The sequence below is a fragment of the Epinephelus fuscoguttatus genome, linkage group LG2 (genome assembly GCF_011397635.1).
Source record: "Epinephelus fuscoguttatus linkage group LG2, E.fuscoguttatus.final_Chr_v1".
Taxonomy (NCBI): Eukaryota; Metazoa; Chordata; class Actinopteri; order Perciformes; family Serranidae; genus Epinephelus; species Epinephelus fuscoguttatus.
In genome coordinates, this window is record NC_064753.1 from 37,950,644 (window position 1) to 37,968,391 (window position 17,748).

The 17,748-nt window shown below is 41.1% G+C and overlaps 1 protein-coding gene across 2 annotated transcripts in view; it reads right to left on the reverse strand.

The window, feature by feature from the left end:
* Positions 1–11,819, reverse strand: part of fbn1 (fibrillin 1) — an 86,441-nt gene extending 74,622 nt beyond the window's left edge. Inside the window, exons 1-6 of one of the 2 annotated variants that reach the window (XM_049592856.1) lie at positions 11,504–11,819; positions 10,981–11,270; positions 8,384–8,466; positions 5,949–6,047; positions 4,943–5,038; positions 2,204–2,299 (exon numbers count right to left, since the gene is read on the reverse strand). In XM_049592856.1, the coding sequence (XP_049448813.1) occupies positions 2,204–2,299; positions 4,943–5,038; positions 5,949–6,047; positions 8,384–8,466; positions 10,981–11,171 (565 nt within the window). In that variant the 5' untranslated portion in view covers positions 11,172–11,270; positions 11,504–11,819. The remainder of the gene's footprint in view (positions 1–2,203; positions 2,300–4,942; positions 5,039–5,948; positions 6,048–8,383; positions 8,467–10,980; positions 11,271–11,503) is intronic. The other variant, XM_049592845.1, reaches the window with a different exon arrangement.
* Positions 11,820–17,748: the final 5,929 nt, after the last annotated feature.

The following is a 17,748-nucleotide window of genomic DNA, read 5'->3' on the forward strand; positions in this document are numbered from 1 at the left end:
GGCCAAGAAACACAAGGAATGGACATTAGACCAGTGGAAATCTGTGCTTTGGTCTGATGAGTCCAAATTTGAGATCTTTGGTTCCAACCGCCGTGTCTTTGTGAGACGCAGAAAAGGTGAACGGATGGATTCCACATGCCTGGTTCCCACTGTGAAGCATGGAGGAGGAGGTGTGATGGTGTGAGGGTGTTTTGCTGGTGACACTGTTGGGGATTTATTCAAAATTGAAGGCACACTGAACCAGCATGGCTACCACAGCATCCTGCAGCGACATGCCATCCCATCCGGTTTGCGTTTAGTTGGACGATCATTTATTTTTCAACAGGACAATGACCCCAAACACACCTCCAGGCTGTGTAAGGGCTATTTGACCAAGAAGGAGAGTGATGGAGTGCTGCGGCAGATGACCTGGCCTCCACAGTCACCGGACCTGAACCCAATCGAGATGGTTTGGGGTAAGCTGGACCGCAGAGTGAAGGCAAAGGGGCCAACAAGTGCTAAACATCTCTGGGAACTCCTTCAAGACTGTTAGAAAACCATTTCAGGTGACTACCTCTTGAAGCTCATGGAGAGAATGCCAAGAGTGTGCAAAGCAGTAATCAGAGCAAAGGGTGGCTATTTTGAAGAAACTAGAATATAAAACATGTTTTCAGTTATCTCACCTTTTTTTGTTAAGTACATAACTCCACATGTGTTCATTCATAGTTTTGATGCCTTCAGTGAGAATCTACAAATAGTAGTAAATGTAAATAGTCATGAAAATAAAGAAAACGCATTGAATGAGAAGGTGTGTCCAAACTTTTGGCCTGTACTGTATGTGTGTATATATATATATATATATATGTATATATATATATATATATATATGTTACCTATACTGTATATTCAGCACTACAACATCATAATAACACCCTGCACCGACCAGTAGAAGCATATCCAAATCTTGGATTCCATGGAAACAGGAACACACAATGACACAGTGACACACCTCAGTCCAGCACACTGAACTGTGTCAACATGAATGACAGAATGACAGAAGATGGAAGTTGGTCTCCAAGCAGCTGCTCCCAGACACACACAAACACACACACACACACACACACACACACACACACACACACACACACAAGTGTGCCACATAAGTCTGCCTGTTTCACCAATAAAGGGACACTTTCACTATAGCAGACAAAAAAATGCCCATTCATAGAGCAGCCGCGTTTGCATGCATGTACGTCTCCTTACATGGCGAATCAAAGTTTTAAAACCAGATGTGGCTGAATTCTTTGCCCATATATCATTTCTTCATCAGGAACCATAACACAAGACACAACAGCAGAGCATTTCTGAGATTCCTTGTGTTCCCTGAAAAGTATGAACATCTACAAGTTAATGTGCGCTGATTTAAATTCCTCAACAGTCCTACAAACCCTTTGGCCAAGCTTGCACAGGAAAAAGTGGAAACCAAAGTCACAACATGCAGCAGTGTGCTTCAGCAGATAAGGCCTGGCGCTAACCCACCAGGCATCCAGATAGTGTCTTATTAGTTGCAGGGTTGAAGAAAAGACTAAAGTAAACTAAAGGAGCAATCCTCATCCAGACCCGACTGACAGGTCTCTGAAGCATGGCCTTGTTAAAAGGGACGTTACTAATTAGGAGCTCTGCTGCCAATCCAAATATTAGCTTTAAAAGGTCACCACTTTGACCTCTACAGGTCATCACCTTCACAGACCCCCAGCACATACAAAAAACACACACACACGCACCATACACAGCGCAGGCCGCTCTCTGTTTGCGTGTGCTTGTATACTTTGGAGCCTCGGCTCACATGTGCCAGAGAGCAACCACAGGAGGTTGGGAGGTCTTCAGTTAACAAACACCGCACATTTAGAAAGACATAACATTCCCCAGAGCGTCGTTTGAGAGCAGATGTGGAAAATAATGGTCACTTCTGAGCTCAAGCTTGACATGCAAATGTTCCACAACAAACCGCATTCCTGGAGCCGGTGGCATGACGAAGCAGGAATTGTCTTCAGTCACAAAAAACAACCGCCATTCAGCACCGAGTCACGTTTTCACAAAAGCAGCACATGTGGCTTTGGAAATACACTTGAGCAGTAGTGAGTAGTGACTATAGAGCTCAGGGACAGTGTGATGTCAGATGAGTGAGAGAAATACTGCGTACTGCAAGTGTGACACTCATTACCTCTCTCACACTGAGCCCCGGTGAAGCCGTAGGTACACACACATCTGTTGGGAGCCACACATCTTCCTCCATTAAGACAGCCATTTTCACAAACCGCTGGAGAAGAAAGGAGAGAAAAACAAATAATGACACAACACTGACATGAAGACTCAACTTCGAGCTACAATGAATCCAAAGGTTATTTCTGGTTTATACCATTTGGTTCTCATGTTTGTATTTTTGTCCGTCATTTCTCTTGGTTACGGTAACATTGCAGTCACTAAATGAATTGCAGAGATGTGGGAACATGATGACATCATTAAAAAGGAGTCAGATGGGGAAACAAACAGAGCAGCCATTGATCGAACTAGCCACAGACAAACTAAGGCAGATGATCTAAACCACTTTATTTGGAGGTAAAAGTCGAAATGCTGGTGGCGATCCTTCATTACACAGGACAACAGTGCACACACTACTTTTATAAGTATGGAAGTTGAATCAGAAAGTTGGTCTGTGCACTGTAATAGATGTTTAAGTGTTTGATTCATCATTTTGTTTTCCCTTCCAAATAAGTTCAACTTTTCATCTGACTGCTCGTTTCTTGCCCTATTGCACTACATTTCAGAAAAGTTGCCATGATCACGTCTCAGCAAGTCCTTTGGTAAGTATAGAGTTATTATTACTAATAGGAAGGATGGCCAAAACTACAACAAGTTAGCAGTCCTGTGAGGCTGTACAGTGGATATGTAATGAAAACTGGATACAGTGTTGGAGGCGGAGGCGGACCCCACTTAATTCCTATTAAAGTTGCTTGTTGGCACATGAAGCCAAAAAAACTCAACTTTCAAGGTATGAAATTACTCAAATCTTCCAACTGTGGGGCCCAGAGAGCAAGTGCACTAGACACTTATAGCTAACTTCTGTGTATGAGTCCCAAATTTTCCAGTTTAGCACTCTGCTAACTTGAATAGGGTTATAAATTATTTTATTTTTTCAGTCTTCTCGACTTTTGAAATTTTATCAGAGCAAATGGATCAAATTTTGATAGTGAAACAAGTAATTTTGTGTGGGTGGTGATAAAAATAAAGTTGTCCATTGCTTTACAGACATAAATCAGACATCTCTTTCACAAAGTAAGTCTAAACGGAAAAGGTCTTTTTAGGCCCAATGACATCATATGACGGACCTGGAAGTTATAATTCCACATTTGGCATGTAAAATTGGCTTCAAAGCCTAGCGCTGTTCCTGGGAACTCAGCTGTGCTAATGCTGGCATGGCAACATGCACACAATGACAATGTTAACATGATGATGTTTAACATGTCTAATGTTTACCATGCTCACTTCTTAGCTTAGCATGATAGTATGCTGACATTTGCTAATTAGCACGAAACACAAGCTACTTCTACCAAGCTACCACAAGCTACCCTTCTACTCAAAAATGTGTTTTTCTTATGTTAATGTCACCCAGCATGTCTTGACTGTACTGACTTGTATCTGTGCGAAGTTTGTAACTAGATAGGTGTGGTGAGGTCGGCAACCTTTACAATTAAAAGAGCCATTATTGGCCAAAAAAAAAGAAAACAAAACTCTGTCTGGAGCTGTAAAACATATTTGAATAAAGGTAACAACCTATTACGTCTAAATTAGCCCATCAACATTAGGAAAAGGTCTAAATGAGCATATATTAATATGATTTACTACAAGGTAGCTACTCTGCAGTGGGCTATTTATAATCATTTAGTACTTTAGAAGTTCAGCATTCAAAATTTAGAGGAAAAGGCACCAGGTCATAGATGTATGTCTCACATTTTAGTTGATGAAACTTAAAAACGTTTTTTTTAATTTAATGTATTGGCTACACACTTTTATAATTATAGAATGCAATAATCACTTTAGGCCTATAACAATGACAATTGAAAATCTGAAAAAAATATAACCGTTATACATTTCCCAATAATTTCATGTCAAAGCCACGGGGAGCCACTGAAGTGGGTCTTAAGAGCCGCACGAGACCCTGGAACTGCAGGTTGCCTAGCCCTGACCTAGCGCGAGCAGTGCTGGAGAGAGCGGATAGCAAAAGCGAAACTCAATGCATTCCATTTACACTGAGAGGTCAGATTTTCTGTATTCCCAGTCGGGAAATTACAACTTAAATTTGACATCCAACTCAGAAAGTTGAAGGAACCTCCCTGTCCCTGACCTCAAAATTCAAGATGGCTGCTACCCACATCAACAGTAGTGAAAGCTGTAGTAATATACTTTTATTAACACATTTGTGTCTCATTAAAACAGTTGAAAACACAGTCAATTCCAACATCTGTGGATATGTTGCTACGATGTTTGTAGGTGCACAACACAGTGTTATTCATTCCTGTCAACAGGTATTGATAACAGTGGCTGACCTAGCTTGAACTAGTATTGCGAACAACTTCTTGATTTTCCGACTTCTGGAGCATGTTCAACTCAGGTGTGATGTCATTCCCGGCTCCAACCTCTAACGTCTGAGGTAAATGGAACGCAGCAAAAATTCGCAATGAGGGAGAAACAGTAGGTCTGCTTCCGGCCCCTTTATAGAGATTTTTAAACTGCTATGTGAGAAAACTGTATGAGTATTTTTTACTTCAAAACGTGTTTGCAGAGGGACTTTAAGAAATGGAGGTTATATAGGATATCTCCACCTTAAATACATCTGAATTATGTTAAAACATGCTGATAATGTTAAAGTGTGTCACAGTGGTATTTTCAGGATGATCCTTACGTTGCCCACAGTGGTTTCCCACGTAGCCTTTCTGACACTGGCAGTTGTCCTCAGAACATGTTCCCCCGTTCATACACCGAATATTGCAGTGCTGGACTGTGGGCACAACAACACAAGCGCACACACACACACAGACATACACAAAGAGCCATGTTGGGAGTTAAATTCAGAGTACACAAACATATGCTCCAGATTAGATTTACAACATAAACAAAATGCACTCTGAACCATGTTTTTTGAAAGTCATGCTTGGTTATAATTTCCTAGAAATTTATGGCGTGCAAACAGATGAGCACATCGGGTTGAAGCGCTATGAGCTGCAAGAGAGCAACATGGAGGAGATGTTGACTGTGGATATCTTCCAAGGCACACACACACCCTAAACCGACTCTCTCTCTCACACACACACACACACACACACACACACATACACACAACAACCCACGTGATTGACCACCATTTGCACGAACGTGATTGCAACATATATCAATTGCTTGACGTAGTTTCAAGGGATGTTTTCAGGAGGTTTTTCTGGCTTAGCATGTCATATTTTTTGTACCATGTTAGTTAGTGCTCATTAGTCATGATGAGGGGAAGAAAACATTAGAAAAAAAGATGCAAATTGCACAGTGTGGTCTGAACATTAAATATCTGAGCCAATTACAGTCTCTCATTTTTATCCTACGGAGAAAAACACACTACAAGAGTGCATGTTTTCTGTCATATATCATCTGTCACATGTCATTATTGTTACTGTATGGTGAAATGTTTTTCTTCAGATTACAGCTCCTTTATTAAAAAATACGCAAAGACAGGGGTGTGGTCTACACTGTGCTTTCCAAAACACACTAAGTTTTGACATACACTCCTATTTACATAAATCATTCCATTACTGTGTTTATCTATAGGCCAAATACCAGTTACAGCCCCCGTCTATGCACTCTATATACTAAAACCCATCAAGCTGAGTTCACTCCTTGGGAAAGGGGAGGTGCTGTTTAATGACCTGACTTGGAGCCACAGGATGGGGCGATCTGGCCATTGGGGCAGGTGCACATGTTGGGTCTGGAGCAGAAACCGTCTCCACATGAACTCCGGCAGATTGCTGCAAAAAGGAACATGACACTGGGTCAAACAACATGAAAAGGTCCTCTGTCAGGTGCAAGATAAAATAACAGTGCTCGCTTTTGGATGCCAGGACTTGTCTTTATTGTGCGTGAGAGAAAATTCATGTTATGTATCTGTTGCTTGTCAGCCTGTCCGCTGCAGGTTTGGAATGTCAGGTTTGAATTTCATTTGTTGCAACTGAGGCCATGATCTAAACCCCACACTGAACTCTCATCTATAATATTTCAGAACTCAAACAGACCACAGTCCAAATATGGCCAAACCTTCCTTTTAACATCAAGTTATAGAAGCCCAATTGGCAACGACATGAAGCTATTTTCTTCTTTGAGTTTTGTTGCCATAAATGTGTACCAGTGTGTGTTTTCAGTTGGCACCGGCTGTTTTTCGCTCGGTTGTTCCCTTTCCCACAGACTGTTACTGGCATGGTCCCCTGCCCCCAGCTCCCATCAGGTAGAGTCCAGCCACTGACCCCTACTCCCTGAACCCCACTGCTAAACAATGTCATTAGAGCCGCGACAGGCATCCGGCCAGCCGACCAGCCAGACTGCAATCACACAACTCTACAGCCTCTCAGACCTTCCTGTCTACTGAAGGGGAGCGAGAGGGAGAGAAAGAGGGAGAGAGGTGGGGAGGAAATAAACTGAAAGAGAAAAGAAACCAGAAAAGCAACCGCTGCCAGAATACCAGAGGAAATGGACCAGAATGAATTAGCAATTTGCCCTTGTTTTATGTCATGTTATCGGCTTATCGCCATCGTTACCTACAATAACCCACTGCTGATGTAAAATTATTGGGTGATCAAAAGTCCCATAGATGAGTCCCATTAATTAGGCATTAAAAAAAAATGTTTTGCATACCTGTATGGTGTCACCAATCAGACAGGTGCATCAGAGGACATAGGATAAATCAAGAAAATTCCACCATCTAAAGAGCATCTACTAGTTTTCAGTATTTTACATAAGATAATGTTTGCATTGGGGTTTTTTTCCATGTAAATGGACCATAAATGTTACTCTTTTGCATTACTTTTCTTTCTGTTCAAACCTTGAAACATCAAACTGCAACGAAACTTCTACTACTGTTGGCAGTCAGTATCATTGCTTGTTCATGGTCTGAAAATGACAATTATTTATGACTCATTGAACAATAAAAAAAAGTTATATAACCAATCACAATAATAGCACATTTTATTCTTGTTTTACTGATTAGATACTGTTCAAGAATGAGGATGAATTAATTTCTTATGTGCCACAAATCACTGAATATTCAAGTCTGGTCTGGGGGAGTCACATTCCTGCTAGATTTCTTCCAACAAGATAGAAACTTTCAGGGAATTTAAAGGGTAACTTTGGTATTTTTTAATCTGAACCCTGTTTTCCCGCATATTTGTGTCTGAGTGACTGATGGGAACAACAATTTTTGATTCTGGTCCAGTATTAAGCGAGAAGGTTTGGTCAGCAGCAGCAAAACAGGATGTAATGTAATCATTTGGGGCATTTGTGCATCCTCAGTGTATGTCCGATAAAACTGCTTAGATTATTATTATAAGTGTCTGACAACAATGTGGAAAGGAACCCTACAGAGACAGACTTTTTTTGTTAAAGAGTAAGATCCTTTTTGTTTAACCAGAAACAGGCCCGAAATCGCCATTACCAAACCCACCACACTCTATTTAAATAAACCGTAATTTTAGTGTGTATAGAGGCAGCATTTTTTACATCTGACTTCGTGAATTAAGGGTTTATTTCACCCAAGGCAGAGTTGGTGATTGTTGGAGCAGTGGAAAGACGAACAAAGAGTTTTGTGAGTTTTATTTTGTTGTAATGGACTTCTAATGAAGTGTGTTTAACAATGATAAAATTACTGTTTATTTAAATAGAGTCTGGTGGGTTTGGTGATGGTGATTTTGTGGGTGTTTCTGGTTAAACAAAAAGGGTCTTACTCTTTAACGAAAACACAAAAACAAACACTTTTAGTGGACGTAAAGTGCTGATGCGCAATTGCCCCAAGTGATAACACGGCTACAGCAGTCTCACTCAATACAGGACCAATTTAAAAAGGGCTGTTGCCATTAGTCACTTGAACACAGTGAAAATGAGAAAATTGGATCCAGGTTGAAAAATAAAGAAGATACCCTTCAACACTGACAGCCCTAACAACAACTTTGTATCTCAGGTGCGATACTCTGTGACTACATGGCTCTGATAAAAAACGGCTGGGTGCTGGACTCTGAAAACTACTAATGGTGATGTTAAAAAGTTCTGCCTGACCCGAATTTTATACCAGTAGAGGAATAATGGAGGTGATACTTACGAACAATGCACTGGTTTCCTCCAGTCAGAGTCTTCCAGCCGGGGCAGCAGTAGGCGTTGTTCCTTGAGCCACACACATTTGGTCTGTGGAAGACGCAGCATCACAGGGTCAATAATTGATGTTACACAGGGCTGGGCAATAAATTGATATTATATCGATATCATTATATGAGGCTGGATACATATGATATATATGATTATATGACGTCTTAGATTTTGGATATTGTAATAGGATATAAGATATCGGATATCTTAAGTGTTGTCTTTTCCTGGTTTTAAAGGCTGCATTTAAGTAACGTGACGTAATTTCTGAGCTTTCCAGACTTTTCTAGCTGTTCTATTATTTGCCTTTTTTCACTTAGCCACTTAGCCATAATATCCACATTACTTATGATTACTGATCAAAAATCTTATTGTGTAAATATTTTATGAAAGCACCATTAGTCAACCCTGCACTATCGAGGTATTTGGTCAAAACTATTGGGATATTTGATTTTCTCCATATCACCCAGCCCTAATGTTGCACAGTTCAGATCACTCTCAAGTCAAATTTGTTTCATTCTTACAGACCAGAAGACATGCTCTGTCCTTAGACCCTCAGCATCTCCTACTGCATGATGGAAGCTTAATACTGACCAGAACACTATAAGAACAAATCTATTGTTTCTTGACCCCCCTATACTGCATAAAACTTCATCAGACATAGCAGGAATAATGGCACATTGCTCAATAACAGCAGAACCAAAATTCAGTCATCACATTCTCACCTCCATGTCACTCAAAAGTCCAGATTAGCGAACACCCAACCTCTCCATAAATACTGAAATTATACTTTCACAGCCCCCCCGAAAAAACACCAAATGTCCAAACATTTCCAAAAACATTTTGAGCAACAACACTACAGTACATGTCTCTGGCCACGTTGGGCTGTAATTTCTCAAAAGTCACCTGGGCTTGAATCAGATTGGGTTCACTCCAGTTTCTGATTTTTTATTTTTCTAAATGCATGATGTTTTGGTCTGTGTAATGTTAAAAAAATGTTACTGAGGAAATTAGGCTTTTTAATTAAGCTTGGGCCCAAAACTGCTGCCATACAAGGCTTGGACAGAAACTTTGCAGGTTCATGCAGGGTTGGGTCTGGTTTTTGGGGCCAATCATAGCTCTATTGTGACCTCATACTCGGGTTGGAAATTACCTTTTTGAATCCACCTGCCACTGTGGCTGGTGGATTCAAAAATCTACCAGCCACTCAATAGATTACTATTGTTTTTTTGTCTGGTGAATGAAGCAAATCAAGCAATTGCTTATATATTTTTTCCAACCCTGCCGCACACCATGTTGCAAAACCAGCTTATGACCCCTCATCATGGGTGTAATGACCAGTCAGCAGCTCAATCAAAGAGTGATTTTTGTTAGGTTAAACTATAAAGTATTTGACAAGAAAAACATTTAAAGACAAATTATAGGGTATTATTGTGACATCTTACATCTTGCAACCCACTGTGGGGGTCTCAACCCTTAGGCTGGGAACCACTGGGCAATGCTATGGTGTTTGCTACTTGCAGTGATCTTGCCACTGTCGGGCGCGGCCTGGCATGCGGTATTTGGCACAATATTTTTGCTGAGGAAAATATTATGCTGCACAAGCTGTTTTATGAAATTTGATGCACCTGTAAAAAACATTTCAGCGAACACCTGAGCCATCCTGCCACCTACAGGTCTTTAACAGGCGTACATATGTAGATTTGTAACCACCCACTTGGCATGTATTGACCCCAGGGGTCAGCATATATACAGCACAGTGTAACTCCAAACAGATCTACGAGGTGAGTAATGAAGCCTGTTGGATCTTAGAAACATTCTTATACTTGTAAGTCAGCGTGACACAGTACGCAGCCTGTATGCACTTCCTGCCTCTGAACCCAGATGTTCTGATAAATTAACTTAAAGCATGTCAAATAAAAATGCCTGTGGAGAACGCTCATTGAGCTGTCTACTGTGTGACCTTCATCAGCTGTTTGCTGTCATCACTGGACACAGACCTTCTTTATTTTCTTTCTTGCTTTCTTTCTGTCTGTCTTTTCTTTCTCTCCCACTCTTTCTTCACATGCACACACACATACACACAACCTCTCCAGCAGTGACCCACTGTGTACAGCTGCAGATGTGATTTATCCACAACTGGGGTGTGGTGTTTTTGGCCAGCAAGAGGATTAAGCTGTTAGTCTCTCTCCCTCTCTCTCTCTGCCACAGCCACACACGACCAATGGCCTCCTTTGTTTGGATGTAATTTATTATTGCAGCCAGCAGGAATGTGATATTCCTGCCAGTATTTAATTACTAAACTTTGCTCCAAACTTCCCATCACAGACAATGTCACTCATGGGTCTCAGCCTGCTTGATAAAAAGAAAAGTGTATTCTGATCTGCGATGATCATGAAAAACCAGAAAGAGCAGCAAACGTGAGAAGAACAGACACCTGCTCCAACACACACAGAAAGATGCTCATTGAAATTAAAAGTTGGTGGGGAACTGGCACACAGTGGAAGAAAAGACTGTCCCCAAATTGGACTAATAGGGATATAATAGTCACATTACCCTCTGAGGACGTCCGACCCTCCCCTCCTTTTGGCCCTGCTGGCTCTGGAGTCGGTCTGCTTTGTCACCAGCTCGCTGTCTCCGGTCTCCACCACCTCTGCAGCGCCTCCAAGCTCGGCGCAGAGCGACAGCAAGGCCACCAGAGCCACGGCCAACTGCAGCAGCCGTCCTCTACACTTACTGTCCGGCATATCCACTCTCAAGTGTATACAACTCCAGTGCTCGGAAGAGTAAAAGTCTCCTGCAACTAGTTCCCCAGCTCCGTCGACCTCTGCAGTCTGGAGTCAAAGCTGCAAAACAATAATAATGAAGAAAAAAAAAGTTTGGAAAAGACGCAGAGGAGAGAGTGGAGGAGATGCTGCGCACAAAAGAAAAACAACTCTGCAGCACTCTGAGAAGTGGCTGGTGTGATATGACTTCTTGTGTTATTAAGTTACAAAGTCATTCTGCTCACAGTCGCAAAAGCATGCAGTGTGAAAATTGATAATGTGCAAAGTTGCGCACGAGTGAGACGTTACTTTACCTTGTCTCCCGAACAGGAGATTCGCCTCAGACCCGACAGAGGACTACTTTACTCTCACTTGCAGGTATTGCTGAATAAACGTTTAGAGGAAAAACTGCGCAGAAGAGGAAAAGTCACTCAAACGTTTCGTTGAGCTGCTATAAATAGATGCGCATCGTAACTTCTGCAGTCTGCTCGTGCGCATCCAGTTGCGTGTTGACTTTGCACAGATAAGTTAGAGGAGCTGATGCATTCCAGAGGATGAGAATGGTAAAACTCACTGTGTCTCTCCCTCACAGCACAGCTCTTTCCTCATCCCTGCTCTGCTCAACTTTCCCCAAAACTTTTTTTTTCTTTTCTCCCCCTGCTCTCGCGATACAAAGGCTTGGGTGCAAAAATGCAGAAGTTAAGCTCTGGACTTTTGGCTGGGACTTTTAACTGTTAGCCCTCAGTAACATTATAGTCAATCAAGGGAAGTTTGGAGAAAGAAGACAGAGTTTATTCATTCCTAAATCTGTGTCAAAGTTTGCTCATAAGTAATCTACTGAGATCTTTTTATACATTTTTTAAAACAATGCACCTGCTCACTCTTTACTGTCAAATCTGGCATGCACTTCCCAACAAGTGTGTTGTAACTAATGGCTTTACAAATGTTAACAGATAATTTACTTAGTCTTTGTAGATCAGTTTTATTCCATTAAAGGTCCAGTGTGTGGGATCTGAGGGCATCTATTGTAAGAAATTGTATATAATATATGTAGAACTATGTTTTATTAGTATCAAAATAAGAACCATTTTGTATCAGTTACCTTATAATGAGCTGTTTATATGCCTGGAGCAGGTCCTTTTCCATGGAATCCACCAAGTTGTATTAAAGCGGACCAGAACAGACAAAACAAACACTGGCTCTAGATGGGACCATTCACGTTTTTGCATTGTTCACCATAGTTCTCCTCCACACTTGGCACACAGGAGAAATTTCAGTTCTGTAACTCACTGCTAAATGCCACTTAATCCTATACACTTGACCTTTAATAAGAACAACTGACTGGTTTTCAAGTTTTAAAAAAAAAAATCCCTTGGGCTGATATTTATCCTTTGTATTTGGTAACAATAAGTTGTAAATGTTGATAGCTCCATAATAAATGCTCATGGGTTTCTCAATTTTTAATAACCCATTAAGTCTGCATGTAGAAATGTTAATGGAAATTAATAAAACTGTTTGTTGTTTTTGTACAATAACCCATTGACAGTAGCATGAGGCAGAATCTTGCTGGAGGAAAATAAACAACAATAAATGGAAGTCTTCATTATCTGAGAATAAAAGGATTGTTAATCTATGAGCCATTATTATTACAGCTTATAAAACATTTTTAATGGTTGTTTACTGTAGAAAGAAGTACCATAATGCAGTGGCACCCCTAAGGGAGGGCCATGACCCACTGGCTCCCCTTGCGACAATAATTAGAGGCAAATAATACAGTCTTTAAGAGGCTGTGACTCTTTTTTTTTTAAGCTAGGTGGTGTTATCTTGTGAAACCTAAGGTATCCATTGGTACCAACCATGTTGCCATTGTTTATGGGAAAGGGGGCAAAATCGGTTGTTCCTAACTGGTGGGTTGTGGTCCAAAAGTGGGATGTGGGACCATTCTGAATGGACAGCAAGTGACACACTTTATTGTTATCTACAGTAAATTTCCAGGGTAGAGCTTTTATTTAGAAGCGCTGTTTTCTGCTGTAGAGTGAGTGACTAACGGACAGCTACTGGAAAGAGACAGCAAATTAGCTCAATGACATGGCCAAAGGTAAGTATGCCGATGAATGTATTAAACTGAGGGACCTCAGACTAATGACTCAGGAGAAATGTCACAGTTGGTTGGACCAGTTGGAAACTGCTGAGCTAAATAACACTTCAAAATTAGGCTGAATTTTGGCAAGTTAACAACCACCAAGGCAATCTTCAAAGGGTCCCTCGAACCCTCAATCCAAGATATCTGAATGAAAATGAGTTCAATGGGTACCCATGACTCTTCTCTAAACTTCAGAAGGTTTGTTCCCTGTTAATGTTTTGTTTCTTACAATAAATGTACTGCTTCAAATTAAATCTGTATATTGTTTATTTTTTTTAAGGAAAAAGACAACCAGCCAGCCACAACAATAAATCACCTACCTGGCATGTATGTACATCTATGTACATCAGATAACTAGCAATATTAACTGTAAAATAAGAAATTAAAGTATCAGTGTGTAATTCCTTGTCTCTTTATACTGAAATCACTTTCAGCTAGCCTACACTTTAACAGCATAATTGAATTCTGAAATTGAGTTATGGCTTTTGGTTTTTGATGTACCACTCCAACATTTTTCAGTGGACCCATCTGGCCACCCTTACGAAAAATCTCTGCCAAAATGTAGCGGGAGTGATGATAGCTAATATGCATTAAGCTAAGTCAGGGGCCAGAGTCAAGCTCCCTTTAAAAGTCACACTTCAGTTCACAAAATCTCAATCTTGTCAGTGTGAACAGAATACTTAAAGCCTCTACAAGGAACTTTTATTTTGAGTTGATTTTGGCACCCCTGTGGACAAAAGCAGTAGTGTTTTGCCGGAATGAAGCCTACATTTCCCATGAGCTCTAGCGCGTATTGTCGTAAAGACGCTTACCTGGCTCGCGCATGTGTTTGTTTTGGGGATGAATGAAACAACAAGACTTTTGAAAACTTTGCCCCCGCTCCTATCGGGGATCCCAGCTCACCTCTGCCGCGCCCCAGCTCCACCTCTCCGGCGTAAGTGCCACTGCCAGGGTAAACGCAGCAGTCAGCTGGTAAGGATGAAAGCCTGTTTGGCGAGCACTTCCACAGCTTCTTGGACTGAGTATGGAGCGGTGCCTCGCCTCTTTATTTCTCGGCACTCGCTGGACTCTGTCGACGCCTGGCTGGTACCTGTTGTCGGCCCAGATGAGGTGTTCCAGCCCCGCGGCCCCTGCTCTCCTCATCCCCACTGGCGCGGGGTGAATCTGCGCAGCCTGCGGCCTCTGTGTGTGGCTCCCCGGACAGCTAACGCCATGGACCGGCTCCTGCCAGGATTGGGCTGGTAAATGCTAGATCGCTAGCGAACAAAACGTTTATCCTGAAGGATTTCCTGACTTCCCGAGGATTGGGTTTTCTCTGTGTGACTGAGACGTGGCTGACTGTTGATGAGTCCAGTGCTTTCACAGAACTTTTACCCAATGATTGCTGCTATTTTAACTCCCTGCAGATGTTGGTTCGAGGAGGAGGAATAGCGACTATTTATAAGAGTCACTAAATGTAAGCAGCTAGGTAAGATGACGTGTGCCGTCTGAGTGTCGTAAATCGCTTCGTCCTGGAAGCGACCTGGTGCAGACCCGGACACAGTTTCCTAAAGGTATGGATATACACTATATAGAAATAGCTTATCTTCACACCGATGGTCTCATTTGCTGTTGTAGGTCACGCACAGACATCAGTAGAAATGAGAGACTTTTGCATATCCAGTTAAAAGTTTCTTGTAGCGGCTTTAATTTGTCTTCATTTAGCATTGAATTATGTCCCATACATATTTACACTGTGCATACTGTATGTTTCGAAGAATTTTGTCCAGTGCAGTGATAGTTTTCACACACACTGATTCATGTCTGCAGCCACACCCAGCAAATATAGAGTCAGCCTGGCTCCTTTCTCAAGTATGCTATCATTCCAAAACCTCTTGACACTGTATATTCCACTACATTAGTTTCCACTATCAGCTTTTTTCCTTCTTTCTTCTCTTCATTATTATCCACATTCTCCTCTCACACATGTCCAAACACAGCCTCAACCTGCACTTATTCATAGGTTATGCGTTGATTTTGCACATTAGATTTTGATCAAGACAATAGTTACATGAAATATGATCACTACAGAAAATTGCAAGGCCCGAGACAAAACATTAAATTTTCTGTTTGTGTTGACTCGCATCACTGTGCCTCTGAGCCACAACCATCAGCCCATTTCTTCATTTTTTCTGTAAAGCAAATTAAAGTGACCTGCCTAAACTGCTCCAACAGACGTCTTTGCCTTATGTAGTATTTCATCTGCTGCACAGGATAGTATATATATCATTAACTTCCACAACTTTTCTTTTCCATCCTCTGACACTCAGGTTGAGGCACGCATCTCCATGAGCCTCGCTGACATCTCCAGTTGGATGTCTGCCCACCACCTCAAACTTAGTCTCAACAATACTGCGCTGCTTTTTTCCCCCTGGAAAGTCCTGCCCTCTGCAAGGCCTCTCCATCACTGCTGACAAGACCACGTTTACTCCTGTACCGACTGCCAAGAGTCTTTGTCTGTCTCAAGACAACCAACTGTCAGGCAGCACCAGAGTGCAACCACGGTGCAGTCCTGCAGGTTTGCATATAATAACCTTCATCCCATTTTCTAATCTGTGTCCTTATGTCCTGTTTGGGCTACTGCAACTCTCTCTTTAACAGCCTCCCAAAACACGCCCTGTAAACCCCCAAACACTCTGCCAAAATATTGGAGGCCACCCCATCTTAAATTTCACAAGTTTCTCAATTTACTCCCTTCATAGATTCCCATTCCTTGCTGCCCATGACCCTTTGTATTTAATTCAAAATGCTGATGCTTTCTGCCTCCATGTCACAGTCCAAACATTTTTTTTTTTTTTTTTTTTTACCTGGAGCTTTTCTGGTCATCGCTTCACCAAGTCCCTACTCATCTTTCTGCTAGCTGCATAATTAAGGAAGCAAAACACTGTACCTTTTTTATCTGAAATGTGCATCACTTTCTTTTTTGCATGTTTATGTTAATGCAAAAAAGTAGTCCAGATCTTTATATGCTGATGACACAGTACTTTACTAATTAGAGCCAAATGCTCATGTTATTAATAAGTAGCTCTCTCTTGACTTTTGTCATCAGTTGCATCACCTTATTATTAGTGTAAAAAAATGTGAATTAATCTATTCCAACTTGTTTTAATTGATTATATGATGCCTCATTTCTGACTCGTGTAAAATATCTTACAAATATCTTAACCAGTGGTGGAAGAAGTACTCAGAACTTTTACTAAAGTAAAAGTAGCCACAGTGTAGAAGTACCAGGCTGTGCTCATGTATTGTTTGTATGTATACCCATAAAATGTAATGCACCAGAATTCATATAGCTTATAACTCACATAATCATGAGCTAGTAACTCGTATAGTCATCTTAAAGGCTGTGATAACATGGCCAGTGCACTGACAGGAGTAAAGAAGGAAGTAGTATAAAGAGTGAAAGTCCGCGTAAGGCAGCAGGTTGGTCATACAAACACAGGACTTTTCCCCAGGAGACCAGTGTTAGGGTCCCACGTGAAACTATGTAATCTTTGAGTTACTTTTAAGGTACATCATCACCATGTTTCTTTTTCTAAACCCAATCTACATAACTTTACGTAAGTAAATAGCTCTGCGTTAATTATGTAAATAGACTAACTTTTTTCCCTGAACCTAACCTAACCTGTCAGGGCATTAATTTGTTAGATATCATACGAATCCATTTGTGAGGATACATTGAGAAATATAATGTTACAAGTAAAAGTCATGCATTCAAATACTTACCTAAGTAAAAGTACAAAAGTATTATCATGAAAAAATACTTTAAAGTCCAGTGTATAGGATTCAGGGGGTTATAGCGGGATGTTTTCATTAGTTTATAATCACCTGAAAGTAAGAATCACTGTGTTTTCGTTACCTCAGAATGAGTCCACACAGTCCGCCATGTTGTTTCTACAGCACCCCAGAATGGACAAACCAAACAGTGGCTCTAGATAGGGCCTCTCCAGCAGATGCCATAGTTCACCTACATGCTTGGCACACGGGAGAAGTTTCATATGATTGCAACCTGCAACCTCACCACTAGATGCCACTAAATCCAACACACTAGACCTTTAAGTGCAGTATTTGAGCAAATGTACTAGTTACTTTCCACTACTGCCATCATGTACTGTTCATGAATTCATATCACCAAGAACCTCAATGAGAAACAATAAATACATGTCAAACAAGTGTCATACTCAACCTTATTTGGATGTATTGTATTGTCAGAGGCAACTGCCTTGACCTTCCATCATTATACATCAGCAGCTGGCCTTCAAGAACAGTCTCTTCCATCATGTATGTTGTGACCTATTAACATGGCAAGAAAGAAATTGATTCAAGCCGTTGGACAATAATTTTTTTTTACACAATCTTTCAATGGTTTGGAGCGAT